Below are 23,073 nucleotides of genomic sequence, written 5' to 3'. Positions count from 1 at the left end.
ATGCTTGGCAAATTCAGGCCCACATAATCAGGTCATCGCACGTATGTAATTGCTTATATATGTCACTAGAGGTCAGAATTGTAAAATTGGTTATGCTGTCATCCAACAAATATGGCATTATAAGCATATGGAATGGACTTTATGCATAAATGGCAGCTCATTCCACAGTGACATTATCAAACTGAATTTGTTTATTACAACCATTCATCAAACAAACAACACTTTAGGCCATAATCTAAAAGGTAATCAGTAACCTGCTGTTTGGTACAAAACTATTTAAACTGATATGGACTTGTTGCATAATATTCAGCACTAACATTTTCTTGATATGACTTCAATACACAATAGTGCATCCTAATCCCTGAGTCACATGAAATATCTTTGTACTGGTAGATTGTAAAGACTTGAGAGTTTGTGGCTGCTACATGTCTCTTAGACCTTTAACAGCTCTGTATACCAGATTTAGAAGTCTTGCAAATGTGGGTATTAAATACAAAGAGTATGAAAATGTATATCATATCCTATCCTAGTCCAGGAAAAGCTTGTGTTGGATCATCAGTATGTTTGAATTTGTTGTGTCAAATTTTAGGCTGATTGATCAAAAGCAGCTGTTGCAAGCAAATATGGCCAAAAACTGCACAAATTGATTTGGGGTGGCAGGGTGGCTTAGAGAGACCGTAGTTCAACTAGAAGAGGGGTTCAAACCCCTATGTTGGCAAGCATCCACCCTGCTGAAGTGTCCTTAAGCAAGACACTGAATCCCTATCTGCTCCAGGGGGCGCTGTTCTGTAGCTGACCCTGACCTCTGACCTCTCTTTGGAGGGGGGAAAAGCTCAAATGAATTTCCCTGGTAATCAATAAAGAATCTCATAACAAGAACAAGAACAGGAACAATAATAACAATCATAATAATAATAATAATACATTGTTTATAAATCAATACATTTCCATGACCAACATGTTCTCTCATGAACCTGGTGTCTTTCTATGAAACCTGGCAGGCTATCTTATGGTAATGACTTCTACTTTCTTCTTTCAGTAAATTAACTTGAGCTTTACCTTGTTTAACTGTATTTTGTTTTTAAATTCACGTTTCTATCCTGAACATGATGAATAAAACCCCAAAACATTATTCCAAGACAATAATGAAGATAAAGATAATTAGGGAAATCACATTTGATTTACCTCACCTCTGTATATGTAAATGCTTTATGGGCCTTGTAATGAATAATTTAGGATGATTAGAAACCAGGACAGTTTTGGAGAATTTAGATTTGCTGCCATAACTGTCCGAAACCAGATTTGCACATAATGACCTGCCATTGCTCCTTCCAAATACCTCAGGATTGGGTCTCTTGTTCCCCACGCCTTGTGGGCCGTGGCCGAGCACATATAAATAGGCTACATTCAACTGTGCCAGGGGGACCCGAGGGCACCCAGAGGCGAACGGAGAAAAAAAACACACCAACACCAACAACAACTGCGCGGGTAAAATGGCTTTATTAATGTGGGGACTCGTCTGTTGCGTTGGCATCCTGGCGTCGGGGACCCGGGGGACTTTCACGCAGACTGGATCCTACCACCGGCAGAGACACGCGGACAGCCCGCGGGTCCCGCGTGTGCCTCCGCAGGTCTCTCCCAGGGTCTACCAGAGCTTCCAAGATATCAGGTCGATCGGGCAAAGCTTTGACTCGGTCTTGCCAAGCGGTGAACCTTTTCAAGAGGTCCGCCCGCGCGAATACACCGCCCGGGGTTTCCAGCACGGTGCCCGGCCAGATGTCAACAACCACCTGACACAGGGCAGACGGAGAGCTGACTTTGGAGGTTGGTGGATGTTATGTGTCCAAATGTTCACCAAGAATATCCATCCACCTGTTTGACACGCTCAAATGATAATAAATAAGGGTAGTGCAGTAACTTTATAGGAATTTGAATCTGCTGTCCTGTTCTGCACATTTGGACAGATTTGCTTGATCTTGCTTTCAATGCTCAGTTTGTGAAGAATCTGGGTCTGTTCATTCCTCTTCAATTTTGATATGCATGGCAATGATGAATCAGTCGAAGTAAAAAATGATATTACAAGGGTCATTAAGAGGCTAGCCTGCTTACATCATCATGTCATTTTTTACATCATGTCATGCTCTACTTGAATGCATGTAGTCTGCCTGACTAACAGTGGATTTCTGTGTGAAGAAGAAATGAAATGACAGCTGTAACAGCAGCCAGAGAGCACATTTTAAATTTCAGTTATTTTCAGAATATCTATGCACATTTCAGATTCTGGATGTAATTAATTTCACAACCTGCAACTAAAACTGCTTTAGGGACACACAGCAGCATGTTTGAATCAGGCCTTCTAATTGCATAATTTAATGTGCAGATCATTAAAAGCTATATAACTGTCTTTACTTTCTAACATCAGTCAATAAAAGCATCTATTACATAGTTACTCTATTCCCCCCGTCTGACATTCATATGGAAAGGGTAATGATAGATGCAAGCAACTATTTAATGCATGCCAGCCATGTTTGCTTGAGGCAAACGAAAGCAATCGCTGCTCTAATGCTTTTCCCTCTGCCTTCCCTTCTGCTCTGGCAAAGCTCGCCGCACTAACTCCGGATTTTATCGCTATCAGTCCTCCCGTCACCAGCCGCCAAAGAAAAGCCAGCCGCTCTCACACCTCCAGCACAAAACAGCACCATCTTCATCGAGGCAGCTTGCTAGAGACCCGAGTGGCACTTCTACACTCGGCAGAACTGGCACAGGTAGTGAACCTTAGCTGTTCAGCTCCCAAAATACAGATTTGAACTTGTGGACATGGGTATCTCTCTGTCTTCCCTGGCACATTGAAAAGTCTCACAAACGATTCAAATGGAAAGCCACAAGAGGCTCCTTTCCATATTTTGTTGACTAGTGCCCAGCTTGCTGTATCTAGAATGATTTTTAATTTTGTTTCTTACCTATTTTCAGGGTTTTCTCATTATATTGGAACATCATCACACATTTTTCTTTGAAAGACTAACATTTTTTTTTTTATTTTGAGAAACAGCTCTTGAAAATGATGAAGGCCCGCTGATCTTGAAGTGTGAAACCCAAACTTTTTGGACTTAATTTGCGCTGGACAAAATTTGGTCAGTCCTACTGCAGTCTTATCATAATTTAGTTTTGAATCTTCCTATTCAGAATATCCTCTCTCCCACCTGGATTATCTAGCAAAGATACTTGTTAATGACTGGTGCTGGACTAAGTGTTCATCACAGTGTGCTGCCGTGTGACTTGATCATGATTTCACATTCACCATGTGCATGCATTCAGTGCATGTTACATCGATGTTTAATAAATGAGCTAAACTTTTAGATGTTATGTTCTTATAATGAGAGGTCATTCAAATTGTAAAAGCTGATTATGATTAAGTTGTTTGCTTATGACATGGTGGGATGTTCAAGCTTAATTTCAATTCAGAATTTGACAGTTGTATGACAGTACATAATATTTTAGCATTCATCCCTGGTCTCATAATATCCTTGCACACAAACTCTGGATGTTGTTGTCTATCATTATACAAAATGAACTTTTTTAGGACTATCAGCATCTGGTACAGCATCTTTGCCTTTCAACTGATCTCAAAAAGGCCTGGCTGAGTGAATCAGCCAGCTCGAGGCAGAAAGTGAGAAAAGTGTGTGTGTGTGTGTGTGTGTGTGTGTGTGTGTGTAGGGGTATGCAGGGGTGTGAAGGAATGTAGGGGTTGGGAGAAAGCCAGGAGAGTTCTTTTTTCAAAATTGACGGTTACAATATTGTACTTTAAATCAAAAACATCAGAAGACAATATACTTTTAAAGCCACTTAAAACATCCATTTATTTTTTACAGCACCAAGATCAAATTGCAGAAATCGGCCTATAGACCTGGTTTTCATCATAGACAGCTCCCGCAGTGTGCGCCCTGCTGAATTCGAAAAGGCCAAGGAGTTCCTGCAAGACATGGTGGATAGCCTGGAGATCGGCTCAGATGCCACACGAGTGGGCGTTGTCAATTATGCTAGCACAGTGCAGATCGATTTCTTATTGAAGACCTATTTTGACAAGCCTGCCCTGAAGCAAGCGTTGGCCCGCATTGAGCCCCTCTCTTCAGGCACCATGACAGGCTTGGCCATCAAGACGGCCATGGAGAAAGCTTTCACCGTGGAGTCGGGGGCTCGTCCTAGCTCCATGAACATTGCCAAAGTGGCCATCATAGTGACGGATGGGAGGCCCCAGGACAAGGTGGAGGATGTAGCGGCGGCAGCCCGGGCATCTGGGATGGAGATCTACGCAGTAGGAGTGGACAGAGCTGATATGAAGTCCCTCCGCCTCATGGCCAGCGTCCCGCTGGATGACCACGTCTTCTATGTGGAGACCTATGGTGTCATTGAGAAGCTCACTTCCAAATTTAGGGAAACCTTATGTGGTAAGGATGATGAGGGAAGTGCGGATATTCCCTTAGATGGTGGAATCGGTGGTTACGGAGTAGGCCTAGCTGGTGAAAATGACGGTAAAGGAATAAATAATGAAAATGACGATAAAGGAAACAATGGTATGTCAAATCCGTCCTTTTAATTTCGCCTGTGATTATATGGGCAGCACCATAGAGGGTAATCTCCATTCTAAAGTCTACGGTCCTCTTCTTTAGTCTTGAGAACAAGGGCAAAGGTAACATTGGGATTTCCCTCCCAAAAGGCGTTCACTAACTGTTGCCATCCAGATGATGATAAAGTAGTGTAGCGTAGTACAGTCAGCATTGAGCACATAGACACTCGGCCCTCTACTAACCAATTTAAAGAAGAAGACAAATCTCTGATCGTTGGTTGATCTGCCAACTCAAAGAGAATTCTACTTACTTGAATACTTTAAAATGGTTGAAACCTAACATGATGCTGCCTATACTTTTCACAGGGAGCGCTCAGCTCTTTGCACTCTGCCCTGCATCTTACGCCCTGACTGTGCCGTGCGCCCTGCTCAGTTACCTGAAGAGGTGACAAGCTGCCTAGGGCCCCTGGAATCTCTGATTGAACATTAGTGACCACCTATCATGCAAGGCAGAAGCTAAATTAGCTTGCATTGAATTTGACTAAAATGTATTTGATTTATTTAGATTAAAGAACTAAACAGTTATTATTGCTTAATCTGCAGTAATTTATACAGTATCTTGCATAAACGTGCAGACGTTACACTATGCTACCTTTATACATGCTATGTATGCAAAGCTTCCTATTGAGAAGACTGGCATGTAAAGTTGGAATGAAGTCAATAGAAATGTTTACTCGAAACGTTATATTTCATACAGTAAATGGCTATCAGACATTTACAAATGCTAAAAGGACTAATGATGTGAAGCGTTACCTCATTTCATTCTAAAGTCACTTTTATGATACTTTTATGTTGTACATGACCGCTTGCAGGCATGCTGGATTTTGCTTTATCCTACACCCAATGGCTCATTGCTCATGATGTATTTGGGTGATATCAGAGCTTGGAAAATGGGAACTATGAGGGTTTTAAAATGAAAGTATAATTCCAACAACCTCATAGAGTAATTGTCCTTAGGTGGAAAGCCGATTTAAAAATGACAATATTTCTAACTTTTGATACCACCCAAACAGAGCATTTTAAGTGATTGCTAAAGTTACAGGTGCTATTCATGCTAACAAGTTCTTCCCTGAGCTTGCCCTCTTTGCACATTGTGCTTAAGATCGGGATAGACTCTACCAATCACGCGAGTTCAAATGGTTGCTCTTGAATTAGCTAATTGATAGTATTTGAACCTGAGGAGTGAGTTTAACCACCCACAGTGTTACACTCAAACTTTTCTCCATCCACCACAGTGACCCCAAGTACAAAAGTTATGCTAACAAGGAAGGACTGTTGCTTCCAGTTGGGTTTGCCCTTGCATGGTCTGAACCGCATGGAATTCTGTGTTGGAAAAGCAAGATAGACAGTTATGCAGGTCACCCAAATTCAAAAGCTTGCTCTTGAAACAGGTAGCTAGCAAGTGTAGCATTTGAACCTGAGCAGCGATTACCTCTCCTCCTTTACAGTTAGAACAGCAGTTGAAAGAATAAAATAACTAGTTGGAGGATAAACAACACCTGACACAAAGACATAAGTTTTGCCCTCCCACTCTCCATGATGATATTAATTTTCAATGCTAATTCCATTTGACAAAAGCAGAGTCATTGTTTTAATTCTGCGCTGTAATCTGCATGTGGCTTAGTAGAATGAGAAATTCACACAATCAATGTATACTTACACCTCACTAATACTCCTATAACACATAATTAATGATTATGATCATTAGGCTAAGCCAATCAGACATGTAAGTGTCTCTTTTCAGGTTTGGATGCATGTGCTCTGGGACACGACTGCCAGCACATTTGTGTCAACAATGGCAACTCATACATCTGCAAGTGCCGTGTGGGCTATGTCTTGAACGTGGACAAGAAAACATGCTCACGTAAGAATCTTGATCTGTTGCTTCCTTCATTTGATGTATTTCCTGTTGAAACAGGATGTTGGGGCGAGACATAACACAGGGAGGGATCATTCAAAAGTGTAAACCAATGGGATATCAGTTAAGGAGAGACAGGCAGTTTTATTTGATGGGAGGGGTGGAGGGGCAGGATTGTTAAGAAATCTGCGGTGGTTTTATGGGTTGGAATTTTTATGTACACCTACTGGTACACGATGAAGTAACCATTAAAGATATGCTCTTTTCTAGGAAATAAAAGTAACGGGATTTTTATATTAAAACAATAAAAAAGAAAACTAAATGCATTAATTGTTAAATAGGTGTATATTATGACATGGAAAATTAGCTAACAAGCGGAGTTAGATGATACATCCACAAACTCCAAGGCACTCAGCAGAGTGCAAACGCTGAACAGTTCTCCAACTTGCAAAACTGCAGCCTCCGTAATGATTTATTTTTGTTTACTGTTAGTCTTCCGGGTTTAATTTTCTGACAATATAGCACATGAATGCAATGCTGTTTAGCAGCCGACTTGGAAGTCCCGGATGTTGGACTTTCCTACCTGCACATGAACAAAGCATAATGGCTAAAAAAATGTAAATTGTAAAATGGTGTGAATCCCAGATCCAGATCACCACCAAAATCTGAACTGATCCTTGGGGCAAGGGCTATCTGTCCACCAAATTTCAGCCAAATCCGTTTCTAACTTTTTGAGAAAGAAAGAAAACATAACCTCCTTCCAACTTCATTGGTGGAGGTAACTACATCAGTAGATAAAGAGAAATAACCTTAAGTAAGTTAGGTACAGTAATAATTATTCTATGGCATCTGATACTAGGCTATAGCTAGTCCTAGCTAGCTAGTGCTAGCCAGTGTATCAGAAAGCTAATAGAAGCTATAGTTGGTGAACCAGCGACTATCCTTGATTAAGTCTAAAAATGAGTTATGGCTTGTGCGCCAATATTACTACCCTTCAGGTAGATTCTGATTGGACCTTACTGAAACATTGAGTGATTGGATGGTTAATAGGACCTTATAGTGGCAAGCTGACATGTCCTTTCTGAGAGAGAACTTTCAATCTTTTTAAATATTTAACCCCAAATGGTTCTTAAAAAAAAACAACACACAAGCATAAAGTAACATTCAGAAATTAAGAATATGTGGATAGCTAAATTTTCATTAAAAAAAAATAGCAACACTGCATATCAGCTCTTATAATATTTTATGTTGTTCTAAATAGTTTTGGGCTGTCAATACTATGATCTCAGCTTGAATGGAAACTTGGGGTAGAACACATGGCTTGACTGATGTCGTTAGACTAAGTCAGATGTGGGAATGTCTCTTTTCAGGTGTGGATACATGTTCCCAGGGACACCACTGCCAGCACATTTGTGTCAATAATGGTGACTCGTACATCTGCAAGTGTCGAGTGGGATATGTGTTGAATGCAGACCAGAAAACATGCTCAGGTAAGAACTGGATCTTTTCAATAGATTTGGTGTCTATACCTTGGTGCATTGTCTCAGGTTTCACACAAAATGTCATTATGTTTGTTGCTTGACTGAAATTGATAAACCCATTTCTTGTGCTTTAAAACATCTCTGCTTTAACACTCCAACATCCCTGACTAATGTTATGGGTTGCTCTGAGTTGTTTAGCACAGTCAGTTGTTGAGCTCAGTTTGAATGAGAAGGAGACGTGGGAGACTGGGATTGATGCAGAGAGAAGCATAGAGCACATGGTTTCTATGAATTGTAAAATTAACGATTGCCAATCAAAGGCTCCACAACAGGCCAAAGGCTTCTTGACTGGTGACAGTAGACCAAGTCAGTTAGATGTAGGAGTGTCTCTTTTCAGCAGTGTTGGGGAAAGTTACTTTTGAAACTAACTAGTTACTTTATGTCGTTACTTGCCCTAAATAGTAACTAATTACGTTACTAAGTTAGTCTTTATTAAAAGTAACTCGTTAGAGTACTTTCACGTTACCCACTTAAAATAATGACTTTAAAATACGTCTTCTGCTGATGTCATCACTCTTATTGTACAGAAATCATCACAAGTAACAATCTACTGTTGTCTAAAGAAAACATCAAGGTAGGGTTCATTTACCTGGTTCCAGAGTAAATAGTCCGATCGCAGACAAAGCCTTAACTGATCCTGTATGGTCTCAAAATAAACGGCAGACAGCGTTCACAAACGCTTTCAATTCAAAGCTTAGGTATGATAGTGTAAGCTAAACTTACAGTTAACAATAATATTCTTACCCTTCTCTTCGATCAGTTCAAAGTAATCCGAAAATTTCCAAGTTCTGCACTTTATTGTTGTTTATTCTGAAAGCGAGTCGTAACCTACAAGCCTCCACCGCACCACCAGCCTACAGTATAGTCTGCTTTTAATAACATCATGTAGCGCAATACTTTCAATTTTACTTGAATTTATAGGCCTACTTTAATTTGCACTAACTAAACATTTAACCATTTGAAAGAAAAATAAAAGTAGCGAAATGTAATTTTGAGAAAGTAACTAGTAACTGATTACATAAATTGCAAAACTAACACGTAAAGTTACTCATTACCACAAAAAAGTAATCTGATTACTCTAATGGGTTACTATGTTATGCATTACCCCCAACACTGCTTTTCAGATTCGGATACATGTGCCCAGGGACACGACTGCCAGCACATTTGTGTCAACAATGGTGACTCGTACATCTGCAAGTGTCGAGTGGGATATGTGTTGAATGCAGACCAGAAAACATGCTCACGTAAGAATCTTGTTCTTTTTTGTCTATGTCTTGATGCAGTGTCTCAGGTTTCCCACAGAAGCCTTTAGGTGCTTGGCTATATGTTGCAGAACCCATTCTTTGGAGCTTTAAAGCCTCCCCCCAGTATTGGGGTTTGCCAAAGAGTTCCAAAAGCCCCATCTGGACAGCAAGAGCTGGTGCAGCACTTCGTACTGTGGACGCACTTCATATCAGCCCTTGTCTAATATTTTGGGTTGTTCTAAATAGTTTAGAGTAGTCAATACTGAGCTCAGCTTGAATGAGCAATAAACTTGGGAGGCTGGGACAGATGCAGAGAGAGGCATAGAACACATGGCCATGGCTTCCATGAATTGTAAAAGGAACGATGGCCAATCAAAGGCTCCACAACAAGCCAAAGGCTCCTTGACTTATGTCAATAGACCAAGTCAGTGTGTGGGAGTGTTTTTTTTCCCACGGCGCAGCCGTCAGTTCAGGCAGTCAGTCAGTCAGTCAGTCAGGTCATGCTTTGTGAGATGATGCGGTTCGTGAGATGGCGTCTAGAGGGCGTCTGTGACTAAGAGATGCAGTGTTTCCCATACAGAAGCACAAAATCAAAAGTTGGTCAATGTAGAGAAATGGATCTAAATCGATCTCTAATGCTCCTCATGTCACATCACGTCATGTCTGTCATGTGGAGATGCATAGACAGCAGACCAGCAGCATTGAACTCAATCCACGGAGTCTCCTGGTGTGAAAACAAAAGTGAAACTTAACATTCCACCATTTGCTGAACTCGCCTGTGTTAGTAACGGGATTTGTAAACAGTAACCTGATAACACGTCTTCTGCTGCCCTACAGACATTAACGGTAGGTAACGTATAGCCCACCTTGTGGTATTTAAGTAATGTTAGTGGAATTATTTAACCAATAACTGTGTTGCTGTGCTTCAGTGCATTGTATTGAATTGAATTGAGTTGAATTGAACTGAACACACGCACAGTGGGTCTGTACAGGATCTGTGCTTGTTTCAGATTCGGATAGATGTGCCCAGGGACACAACTGCCAGCATATTTGTGTAAACAATGGTGACTCGTACAGCTGCAAGTGTCGAGTTGGATATGTGTTGAATGCAGACCAGAAAACATGCTCACGTAAGAATCTCAATCTTTTCAAAGGCTCCACAACAAGCCAAGGGCTTCTTGACTTATGTTGTTAGACTAAGTCAGTTAGATGTGGCAGTGTTTCTTTCCAGGTGTGGATACATGTGCCCAGGGACACGACTGCCAGCATATTTGTGTCAACAATGGTGATTCGTACATCTGCAAGTGTCGAGAAGGATATATGTTGAATGCAGACCAGAAAACATGCTCACGTAAGAACCTGGATCTTTCCAGTAGATTTGGTGTCTATGTCTTGGTGCAGTGTCTCAGGTTTCCCACAGAAACCCATTATTGTAGGTGCTTGGCTAAATGTTGCAGAACCCATTCTATGGAGATTTAAAGCCTCCTTCCAGTATTGGGGTTTGGCAAAACAGCTCCAAAAGCCCCATCTGGACAGCAAGAGCTGGTGCAGCACTTTGTACTGTGGACGCACTTCATATCAGCCCTTGTGACTAATATTTTGGGTCGTTCTAAATAGTTTAGGGCAGTCAATACTGAGCTCAGCTTGAATGAGCAGGAAACATGGGAGACTGGGACAGTTGCAGAGAGAGGCATAGAACACATGGCCATGGCTTCCATGAATTGTAAAAGGAACGATGGCCAATCAATGGCTCCACAACAAGCCATGGCCTCCATGACTAATGTCTGTAGACCAAGTCAGTCAGATGTGGGAATGTCTCTTTTCAGGTGTGGATACATGTGCTGAGGGACATGACTGCCAGCACATTTGTGTCAACAATGGTGACTCGTCCATCTGCAAGTGTCGAGAGGGATATGTGTTGAATGCAGACCAGAAAACATGTTCACGTAAGAACCTGGATCTTTCCAGTAGATTTGGTGTCTATGTCTTGGTGCAGTGTCTCAGGTTTCCCACAAAAAACATGATTTTATCTGCTTGACTAAATGTTGCAGAACCCATTCTTTGGAGCTTTAAAGCATCCCTCCAGTGTTGGGGTTTGCCAAAAACAGCTCCAGAAGCTCCATCTGGACAGCAAGAGCTGGTGAGGCACTTTGTAGTGTGCCTTGCAAACACATATCAGCTCTTGTGACTGTTTTGGGTTGTTCTACATATTTAAGGCAGTCAATACAGAATTTGGCTTGAATCAGCAGGAGACGTGGGAGACTGGGACTGATGATACTCATGGAGCACATGGTCATGGGATCCACTTCTTATAAAGGAAACTGTGTCCAAACGCTCCATAACAAGCCAAGATGTAATTGATTGATATCATTAGACAAATTCAGACATGTAAGTGTCTCTTTTCAGATTCAGATACATGTGCTGAGGGACATAACTGCCAGCACATTTGTGTCAACAGTGGTGACTCGTACATCTGCAAGTGTCGAGAGGGATATGTGTTGAATGCAGACCAGAAAACATGCTCACGTAAGAATCTTGATCTTTTGTGTCTATGTCTTGGTGCAGTGTCTCAGGTTTCCCACCAAAAAACAATATTTTAGGTACTTGATTAATGTTGCAGAACCCATTCTTTGGAGCTTTAAAGCCTCCTTACAGTATTGGGGTTTGGCAAAAACAGCTCCAAAAGCCCCATCTGGACAGCAAGAGCTGGTGCGGCACTATGCACTGTGGATGCACTTCATATCAGCTCTTGTGACTAATATTTTGGGTTGTTATCAATACTCAGCTCTTGTGACTGCAGTCAATACTGAGCTCAGCTTTAATGACCAGGAAACATGGGAGACTGGGACAAATCCAGAGAGAGTCATAGAACACATGGCCATGGCTTCCATGAATTGTAAAAGGAACGATGGCCAATCAGTGGCTCCACAACAAGCCATGGCCTTCATGACTAATGTCTGTAGACCAAGTCAGTCAGATGTGGGAATGTCTCTTTTCAGGTGTGGATACATGTGCCGAGGGACATGACTGTCAGCACATTTGTGTTAACAATGGTGACTCGTACATCTGCAAGTGTCGAGAGGGATATGTGTTGAATGCAGACCAGAAAACATGTTCACGTAAGAACCTGGATCTTTCCAGTAGATCTGGTGTCTATGTCTTGGTGCAGTGTCTCAGGTTTCCCACAAAAAACATGATTTTATCTGCTTGACTAAATGTTGCAGAACCCATTCTTTGGAGCTTTAAAGCATCCCTCCAGTATTGGGGTTTGCCAAAAACAGCTCCAGAAGCTCCATCTGGACAGCAAGAGTTGGTGAGGCACTTTGTAGTGTGCCTTGCAAACACATATCAGCTCTTGTGACTGTTTTGGGTTGTTCTACATATTTAAGGCAGTCAATACAAAATTTGGCTTGAATGAGCAGGAGACGTGGGAGACTGGGACTGATGATACTCATGGAGCACATGGCCATGGGATCCACTTCTTGTAAAGGAAACTGTGACCAAAGGCTCCATAACAAGCCAAGATGTCATTGATTGATATCATTAGACAAAGTCAGACATGTAAGTGTCTCTTTTCAGATTCAGATACATGTGCTGAGGGACATAACTGCCAGCACATTTGTGTCAACAATGGTGACTCGTACATCTGCAAGTGTCAAGAGGGATATGTGTTGAATGCAGACCAGAAAACATGCTCACGTAAGAATCTTGATCTTTTGTGTCTATGTCTTGGTGCAGTGTCTCAGGTTTCCCACCAAAAAACAATATTTTAGGTACTTGATTAATGTTGCAGAACCCATTCTTTGGAGCTTTAAAGCCTCCCCCCAGTATTGGGGTTTGCCAAAAACAGCCCCAAAAGCTCCATCTGGACAGCAAGAGCTGGTGCAGCACTTCGTGCTGTGGACGCACTTCATATCAGCCCTTGTGACTAATATTTTGGGTTGTTCTAAATAGTTTAGAGTAGTCAATACTGAGCTCAGCTTGAATGAGCAGGAAACATGGGAGACTGGAACAGTTGCAGAGAGAGGCATAGAACACATGGCTATGGCTTCCATAAATTGTAAAAGGAACAATGGCCAATCAAAGGCTCCACAACAAGCCAAGGGTTCCTTGACTTATGTCAGTAGACCAAGTCAGTTAGTCATGGGAGTGTTTTTTTTTTCAGATTCGGATAGATGCGCCCAGGGACACGATTGCCAGCACATTTGTGTAAACAATGGTGACTTGTACATTTGCAAGTGTCGAGTTGGATATGTGTTGAATGCAGACCAGAAAACATGTTCACGTAAGAATCTCAAACTTTTCAAAGGCTCCAGAACAACCCAAGGGCTTTTTGACTGATGTAGTTTGACAGTCAGTTAGATGTTGGAGTGTTTCTTTTCAGGTGTGGATACATGTCCCCATGGACATGACTGCCAGCATATTTGTGTCAACAATGGTGACTCGTATGTCTGCAAGTGTCGAGAAGGATATATGTTGAATGCAGACCAGAAAACATGCTCACGTAAGAACCTGGATCTTTCCAGTAGATTTGGTGTCTATGTCTTGGTGCAGTGTCTCAGGTTTCCTACAAAAAAACATTTTTGGTGCTTGACTAAATATTGCAGAATCCATTCTTTGGAGCTTTAAAGCATCCCTACAGTATTGGGGTTTTCCAAAAACAGCTCCAAAATCCCCATCTGGACAGCAAGAGATGGTGCAACACTTTGTACTGTGGACGCACTTCATATCAGCTGTTGTGACTAATATTTTGTGTTGTTCTAATAGTTCTAATCTAATAGAGACTGGGACAGATGCAGAGAGAGGCATAGAACACATGGCCATGGCTTCCATTAATTGTAAAAGGAACAATGGCCAATCAAACGCTCCACAACAAGCCAATGGCTCCTTGACTTATGTCAGTAGACAACGTCAGTTAGACGTGGGAGTGTTTTTTTTCCAGATTCGGATAGATGTGCCCAGGGACACGATTGCCAGCACATTTGTGTCAACAATGGTGACTCGTACATCTGCAAGTGTCGAGTGGGATATGTGTTGAATGCAGACCAGAAAACATGCTCACGTAAGAACCTGGATCTTTTCAATAGATTTCATGTCTATGTTTGATGTCCAGTATTTTAGGTTTCCGACAAATCCTCATTATGTTTTTTTTTTCAAAACACTTTGTTGAGCTTCAGAGCATCCCAGCAGAATTGGTGTTAGCTGGAAATAAGTCCATAAGCTCCATCTGGACAGCAAGAGCTGGTAAGGCACTTTGTAGTGTGCCTTGTGAACACATATCAGCGCTTGTGACTGTTTTGGGTTGTTCTACATATTTAAGGCAGTCAATACAGAATTTGGCTTGAATGAGCAGGAGACATGGGAGACTGGGACTGATGAGATGCATGGAGCACATGGTCATGGGATCCACTTTTAAAGGGAACTGTGACCAAAGGCTCCATAACTGGCCAAGGGGTCATTGACTGATGTCATTAGACAAAGCAAGACTTGTAAGTGTTTCTTTTCAGATTCGGATACATGTGCCCATGGACACAACTGTCAGCACATTTGTGCCAGCAATGGTGACTTGTACATCTGCATGTGTCGAGAGGGATATGTGTTGAATGCAGACCAGAAAACATGCTCACGTAAGGATCTTTCCAGTAGATTTGGTGTCTATGTCTTGGTGCAGTGTTTCAGGTTTCCCACAGAAACCCATTATTTTAGGTGCTTGACTAAATGTCGCAGAATCCATTCTTTGGAGCTTTAAAGCCTCCTTACAGTATTGGGGTTTGGCAAAAACAGCTCCAAAAGCCCCATCTGGACAGCAAGAGCTGGTGCGGCACTATGTACTGTGGATGCACTTCATATTAGCTCTTGTGACTAATATTTTGGGTTGTACTCAGTACTTTAAGGCAGTCAATACTGAGCTCAGCTTGAATGAGCAGGAAACGTGGGAGACTGGGACAAATCCAGAGAGAGGCATAGAACACATGGCCATGGCTTCCATGAACTGTAAAAGGAACGATGGCCAATCAGTGGCTCCACAACAAGCCATGGCCTCCATGACTGATGTCTGTAGACCAAGTCAGATGTGGGAGTGTCTCTTTTTTCAGATTCGGATACATGTGCCGAGGGACATGACTGCCAGCACATTTGTGTCAACAATGGTGACTTGTACATCTGCAAGTGTCGAGAGGGATATGTGTTGAATGCAGACCAGAAAACATGCTCACGTAAGAATCTTGATCTTTTGTGTCTATGTCTTGGTGCAGTGTCTCAGGTTTCCCACCAAAAAACAATATTTTAGGTACTTGATTAATGTTGCAAAACCCATTCTTTGGAGCTTTAAAGCCTCCCCCCAGTATTGGGGTTTGCCAAAAACAGCCCCAAAAGCTCCATCTGGACAGCAAGAGCTGGTGCAGCACTTCGTGCTGTGGACGCACTTCATATCAGCCCTTGTGACTAATATTTTGGGTTGTTCTAAATAGTTTAGAGTAGTCAATACTGAGCTCAGCTTGAATGAGCAGGAAACATGGGAGACTGGAACAGTTGCAGAGAGAGGCATAGAACACATGGCCATGGCTTCCATAAATTGTAAAAGGAACAATGGTCAATCAAAGGCTCTACAACAAGCCAAGGGTTCCTTGACTTATGTCAGTAGACCAAGTCAGTTAGTCATGGGAGTGTTTTTTTTTTCAGATTCGGATAGATGCGCCCAGGGACACGATTGCCAGCACATTTGTGTAAACAATGGTGACTTGTACATTTGCAAGTGTCGAGTTGGATATGTGTTGAATGCAGACCAGAAAACATGTTCACGTAAGAATCTCAAACTTTTCAAAGGCTCCAGAACAACCCAAGGGCTTTTTGACTGATGTAGTTTGACAGTCAGTTAGATGTTGGAGTGTTTCTTTTCAGGTGTGGATACATGTCCCCATGGACATGACTGCCAGCATATTTGTGTCAACAATGGTGACTCGTATGTCTGCAAGTGTCGAGAAGGATATATGTTGAATGCAGACCAGAAAACATGCTCACGTAAGAACCTGGATCTTTCCAGTAGATTTGGTGTCTATGTCTTGGTGCAGTGTCTCAGGTTTCCTACAAAAAAACATTTTTGGTGCTTGACTAAATATTGCAGAATCCATTCTTTGGAGCTTTAAAGCATCCCTACAGTATTGGGGTTTTCCAAAAACAGCTCCAAAATCCCCATCTGGACAGCAAGAGATGGTGCAACACTTTGTACTGTGGACGCACTTCATATCAGCTGTTGTGACTAATATTTTGTGTTGTTCTAATAGTTCTAATCTAATAGAGACTGGGACAGATGCAGAGAGAGGCATAGAACACATGGCCATGGCTTCCATTAATTGTAAAAGGAACAATGGCCAATCAAACGCTCCACAACAAGCCAATGGCTCCTTGACTTATGTCAGTAGACAATGTCAGTTAGATGTGGGAGTGTTTTTTTTCCAGATTCGGATACATGTGCTGAGGGACATAACTGCCAGCACATTTGTGTCAACAATGGTGACTTGTACATCTGCAAGTGCCGAGAGGGATATGTGTTGAATGCAGACCAGAAAACATGCTCACGTAAGAATCTTGATGTTTTGTGTCTATGTCTTGCTGCAGTGTCTCAGGTTCCCCACCAAAAAACATTATTTTAGGTACTTGATTAATGTTGTAGAACCCATTCTTTGGAGCCAAAAACAACTCCAAAAACTCCATCTGGACAGCAAGAGCTGGTGTGGCACTTTGTATTGTGGCTGCACTTCATATCAGCTCTTGGTACAAATATTTTGGGTTGTCCTAAGTACTTTAGGGCAGTCAATACTGAGCTCAGCTTGAATGAGCAGGAAATATGGAAGACTGGGACAGATGCAGAGAGAGACATAGAACACATGGCCATTGCTTCCATGAATAGTAAAAGGAGCGATGGCTAATCCACGGCTCCACAACAAGCCAAGGGCTCCTTGACTGATGTAAGTGGATTGATTCAGTTAGATGTGGGAGTGTCTCTTTTCAGGTTCAGATGCATGTTCCCAGGGACACGACTGCCAGCACATTTGTGTCAACAATGGTGCCTTGTACATCTGCAAGTGCCGAGTGGGATATATGTTGAATGCAGACCAGAAAACATGCTCACGTAAGAACCTGGATCTTTTCAATAGATTTGGTGTCCATGTCTTGGTGCAGGGTTTCAGGTGTAACACGAAATATCATGATGTTAGTTGCTTGACTGAAATTGCAAAACCCATTTCTTGCGCTTTAAAGCATCTCTACAGGATTGGAGTTTGCCAAAAACAGCTCCAAAAGCTCCATCGGGATAGCAAGAGCTGGTGAGGCACTTTGTACAGTGTCAGACATACTTCATATCACTAATGTTACGGGTTGCTCTTAGTCGTTTAGCACAGTCAGTTGTTGAGCTCAATTTGAATGAGCAGGAGACATGAGAGACTGGGACAGATGCAGAGAGAGAGGCATAGAGCACATGGCCATGGCTTCCATCAATTGTAAAAGGAACAATGGCCCTTCAAAGGCTACATAAAAAACCAAGGGCTTCTTGACTGATGTCAGTAGACCAAGTCAAGTAGATGTGGGAGTGTCTCTTTTCAGATTCGGATACATGTGCCCAGGGACACGACTGCCAGCATATTTGTGTCAACAATGGCGACTCGTACATCTGCATGTGTCGAGAAGGATATGTGTTGAATGCAGACCAGAAAACATGCTCACGTAAGAACCTGGATCTTTCCAGTAGATTTGGTGTCTATGTCTTGGTGCAGTGTCTCAGGTTTCCCCACAAAAAACATTATTTTAGGTGCTTGATTAATGTTGTAGAACCCATTCTTTGGAGCCAAAAACAGCTCCAAAAGCTCCATCTGGACAGTAAGAGCTCGTCTGGCACTTTGTGCTATGGATGCACTTCATATCAGCTCTTGTGACTAATATTTTGGGTTGTTCTAAATAGTTTAGGGCAGTCAAAACTGAGCTCTACGCGAATGAGCAGGAAACGTGGGAGACTGGGACAGATGCAGAGAAAGGCATAGAACACATGGCCATGGCTTCCATGAATTGTAAAAGGAACGATGGCCAATCAAAGGCTTTACAACAAGGCAAGGGCTCCTTGACTAATGCCAGTAGACCAATTCAGTTAGATGTGGGAGTGTCTTTTTTCAGATTCAGATACATGTGCCCAGGGACATGACTGCCAGCACATTTGTGTCAACAATGGTGACTCATACATCTGCAAGTGTCGAGTGGGATATGTCTTGAATGCCGACCAGAAAACATGCTCACGTAAGAATCTTGATCTTTTGTGTCTATGTCTTGGTGCAGTGTCTCAGGTTTCCCACAGAAACCATTATTTTAGGTGCTTGGCTAAATGTTGCAGAACCCATTCTTTGGAGCTTCAAAGAATCCTACAGTATTGGGGTTGGCCAAAAACAGCCCCAAAAGGTCCATCTGGACAGCAAGAACTTGTGCGACACTTATGTCAGTAGACCAAGTCAGTTAGTCATGTTCACGTAAGGACCTGAATCTTTTCAGTAGATTTTGTGTCTATGTTTTGGGGCAGTATCTCAGGTTTCCAACAAAACCTCATTATGTTTTTTTCAAAACACTTTTTTGAGCTTCAGAGCATCCCAGCAGAATTGGTGTTAGCTGGAAACAACTCCATAAGCTCCATCTTGACAGCAAGAGCTGGTAAGGCACTTTGTAGTGTGCCTTGCGAACACATATCAGCTCTTCTGACTGTTTTGGGTTGTTCTAAATAGTTATGGCAGTCAATACGGAGTTCAGCTTGAAAGAACAGGAGATGTGGAAGACTAGGACTGATGAGACGCATGACTCACATTGGATCCACTTCTTGTAAAGGTATTTGTGACCAAAGGCTCCACAACAAGTCAAGAGATTCTTGACTAATGTCATTAGACCAAGTCAGATATGCAAGTGTCTCTTTTCAGGTTCGGATACATGTGCCCAGGGACACGACTGCCAGCATATCTGTGTCAACAATGGGAACTCATTCATCTGCAAGTGTCGATTGGGATATGTATTGAACATGGACCAGAAAACATGCTCACGTAAGAACCTCAATCTTTTCAATGAATTGTCTATCCTTTGGTGCAGAGGCTCAAGATTCTTACAAAGTTCCATTATGTTTTTGCATAATTGGAAAGACAATAAGGAAATACAGTACAAGTGTCAGATGTGTCTCTTTTCAGGTTCGGATACATGTGCCCAGGGACACAACTGCCAGCACATTTGTGTCAGCAATGGAGACTCGTACAGCTGCAAGTGTCGAGTGGGATATGTGTTGAACGCAGACCAGACAACATGCTCACGTAAGAACCAAAGACAATCTATTGGACCTTTTCAATAAATTGTCTATATTTTTGATCAGTTCTTCTAGCCTTGTGGACTTCAAAGCATCCGTGCAGTTTTGGTGTTAGTCAATAGCACTTCCAAAAGTTCCACTCATACTGCAAGAACAGTGAGACACTTCAGATCAGTGCTTGTGACTAATATTTTGGGTTGTTCCAAGTAGTGTAGTGCAGTCAGCATTGATCTGCTCTGACTGAGCAGATGTGGCAGCCTGGGACTGACTTACAGGGAGGTATGGCACATGGCCATGGCTTCCATGACTTCTCAAAGGAACTATGCCCAACCAAGGATTTGACAGTGGCCAGGGGCTGCTTGAGTGGTCTTTCCTCAGGCTACTTGAAGAGGCTTCACCAAAGAAGAAGTGGACAATGTGCTGGAGTGGACAGCACCCAGTCTCAAACCATCTCAGACTATGCAAGAAGATCTAAGGTGAGATGTCAACTTTCCATGCAAATGTAGTCTACTGTGATTTATTATCAAATCAGGCCTAGACTAGTCATATCCTTAACCTCTGAAGAGAGCGTTATATTTTTCATAGTTACCATTCCTTTTATGTCTTCCTTTTTGCATTCTCCAGGTAGGGAGATATCTGCAGTTGACTGAGGAAACCAAGGCCACAGAGTCCCACGGGGAGCACTACTTCTACTGGTCCAGCTTTAAGCTTTTTGAGTGCATAGCCCATAAAAGTGTGCTGTGCCTGTGTAAGGAACGAGAGACCACAACAACATTGGAAGTTGTGGTGTGACCTTACAGAGAAGTTTGGTTCAAGTAAAACCCTTCGCAGAGCATGGGATTCTTGCTTGAAATTGGAATTGGTTTGCCTCTTCTTTCTGTTGTCTCCTTGTATCTTTTGAAGGCTTCAGTGCTAAATATTGCATTGTCAATGATTTGGTGTTGTATTGTGTGAGCATGAGTACCACCAAAAGTATTGTCTTAACATTTGTCTGATTGTCCTAGTTAACGCTTTTAGCTGCTGACCTCCCTCAGTGATCGAACCTTCCTACTTTTTGATTAACTAGTTGAAATTGAGTGACACATTTTTCATATATTTACTAATCACACCCACAAAAGCAGAATCATGTGCCTAATTACCTCTGCTACATGGATTAATTCATATACAGTATATGTTATGTTTACATTTATAACAACATATAATTATTGTTATCAAATGTAATCATCCTCAAAATGTTTGATGTAGGGGCTCATATTGAAAGTGACATGGGTAGTAGGCCACAGGCCAAAAATACGCCTGGTTATCAGTGAATCTCCTCAGAATCTTAAAATCACACCACAGATATTAAATTGCATTAAAACAAGCTGAACATATATATATATATATAGCTTTATTACTCTCAAACCCTTTGGGATGCCAGAAAAATGTTATTGCTGGCCAGGTCCATGGGCCCACATAGAGCAAGCCAGGATGGGCTGTGTTATTTTTTAATACTTAGTGGCCACATGGAGAATTACAATGAACCTACACTAAGCATGGTAAAAGAGCGCTCTAACTAAACTTTTTGCCTTGACTTTCTCCAATTATTCTTTCAGAGGAAATGCGAAGTGAAATAACTGAAGATGCATGCATGTGTGAAGCTCAGATTGCGTTCCAGAAAAAAGTCCAGTCAACCATTCAAGAGCTGACCAGAAAACATATCCTTTTGCTTCTGACACTGACTGGAAGAGGAGAGGGTTGAAAAGACACTACCTGTCTAACAAGATTTCTAACTAGTCATCATTGTTTTAGTGTGAATGGTGGCCTGTAAATGCACAGCTATTTACAGAAATCCAAACCAGGATTTTAATCCACAGATAAAATGTTTGAGATTTAATTAATCCTAAATGTTGTGCCTGCTGCCTAGTAGAGGTGTATTTTTTAGGAATGCCCACATTCATCATATGCTGATCAGCATTTTACCACAACACTAGAGTTTGGTGTAATTCCTTGACTATTCCTTGACTAATTTAGTGTAATTTCCTTGACAATCTGTCCACTTGATGAAATTACAGACAAAGTGAACCTGATGGATGGCCAGCAGCAATACTTCTAAGGAGTGGGAAACACCCAGAAGCCATGTTCAGGACTTGCTAAGTTAACTTTCAGCTGTGGACTTGTTCAATACCCACTTTATCATGACCAGTGGAACTGATTTCTAACCCTCAAAATCTGTGTGTCTCAGAGAAAATGTCTAAGAGTTGGCAGTAACTCATCATTTGTTACTTTTGTGCTATATATAATACTGGATTATCGCATTCACAGTGTTATTCATTGGATTACTGTTTGCAGTAATGATAAGGTATAACTGGTCCAACAGTTAACATGTATGATTGTAGCAAAGTAAAAAGAAATCCTCATCTGCTTGTGTAATACATTGTGTAAAGACTCAAACTGTCACATCATGGTAATTATGGAATCTATAGAGCAGATAGAGGTGCATAAAATATATTTTAAACGGCTAATGTATACTTACAATAAACATTTTTTTTTTATGAAGACAATGTTGCACCTCATCCTCTCTATGGATTCATTGTTCTGAGAGCAGTTCTTTTCTTGGTTGAACACAAACCTTTCATCCAGGACTATAAAACAACTAATCTCTTATGCAACAAGATAATTGTTGTTACCTCTCTAATTACTGCCTTATTACCCAGAGAAAAGACCAAATTAAAGCATGATCCACTTGGCCTGTGGCAGTGTTACATCACAACAATGAATGACTGCAATTCATTTCTTTGAGAGCTGAAACATTTCAACAAATATATTGTGCAACATTGTATGGCAATTACCTTTGTGTTAACAGCCAAGTAAGATTGCTACTGCAGACACTGAATAATCTTGTACTGTGGGTTATGCAAAATGGTATTAATAAGGGAACTGTTTGGAGAAGCAGAGGGGAAAGGAGTTGGCGGATTCAAGGGTGGACGGATGGCTCCAATACATTACCCACTTCCCAGTTGGCATAGGTTTTCTTGGGGCCCAAAGTTTCTGGCAGCAGTCCTGGGCAATACCCACGCAATTTCTGTGACAAGTCTGTTGACACAATATTCCATGTTGATATCCTTCATATAAGAAAGGTGCTGTAGGTACTTGTACTGTATTTCCTTATTGTCTATGTAAGTTTAGCTGTGACACATGCAAGGCACACTGAAAGGTGTAAGATGTAAGGCTAAATTTGTGGTGTAGGGTTCTTTTTGTATAAGATGACTGTAATCTGTGTATGGTATTGGTGCACTTGTGAGAGAAAACAAGTTGTCTCTATAGGCTATTTGTATTATGAGTGTATTTGCACAAGGACATTAAAATATTTAGAAATAATGGAACCTTTATGCCTCTTGTATTGTTTATACATAACTACCAAGCCACTCTTTAAACAATGAAATTACTAATTATTAAAACAATATTTTTGGAAGTTAAGTAAAAGTCTAAAGTCATTCTAT

The 23,073-nt window shown here is 41.6% G+C and overlaps 1 protein-coding gene across 1 annotated transcript; it reads left to right on the top strand.

Moving 5' to 3' along the window:
* Positions 1-1,493: 1,493 nt before the first annotated feature.
* Positions 1,494-22,926, top strand: LOC139927022 (uncharacterized). Its single transcript, XM_078289348.1, has 20 exons — positions 1,494-1,824; positions 3,870-4,493; positions 4,536-4,571; positions 6,369-6,488; positions 7,853-7,972; positions 9,148-9,267; positions 10,278-10,397; positions 11,674-11,793; positions 13,433-13,552; positions 13,652-13,771; positions 14,210-14,329; positions 15,363-15,482; positions 15,949-16,068; positions 16,168-16,287; positions 17,279-17,398; positions 18,433-18,552; positions 19,218-19,337; positions 19,479-19,598; positions 21,187-21,288; positions 21,631-22,926. Exons 1-20 carry the CDS (start codon positions 1,494-1,496, stop codon positions 21,684-21,686), a joined length of 2,949 nt encoding a protein of 982 aa, XP_078145474.1. The 3' UTR covers positions 21,687-22,926.
* The last annotated feature ends 147 nt before the right edge of the window (positions 22,927-23,073 follow it).

This window comes from Centroberyx gerrardi, chromosome 17 (assembly GCF_048128805.1).
Source record: "Centroberyx gerrardi isolate f3 chromosome 17, fCenGer3.hap1.cur.20231027, whole genome shotgun sequence".
NCBI lineage: Eukaryota > Metazoa > Chordata > Actinopteri > Beryciformes > Berycidae > Centroberyx > Centroberyx gerrardi.
The sequence above is the reverse complement of the archived record's forward strand: the minus strand, read 5'-3'. Positions and strand labels throughout refer to the sequence as shown.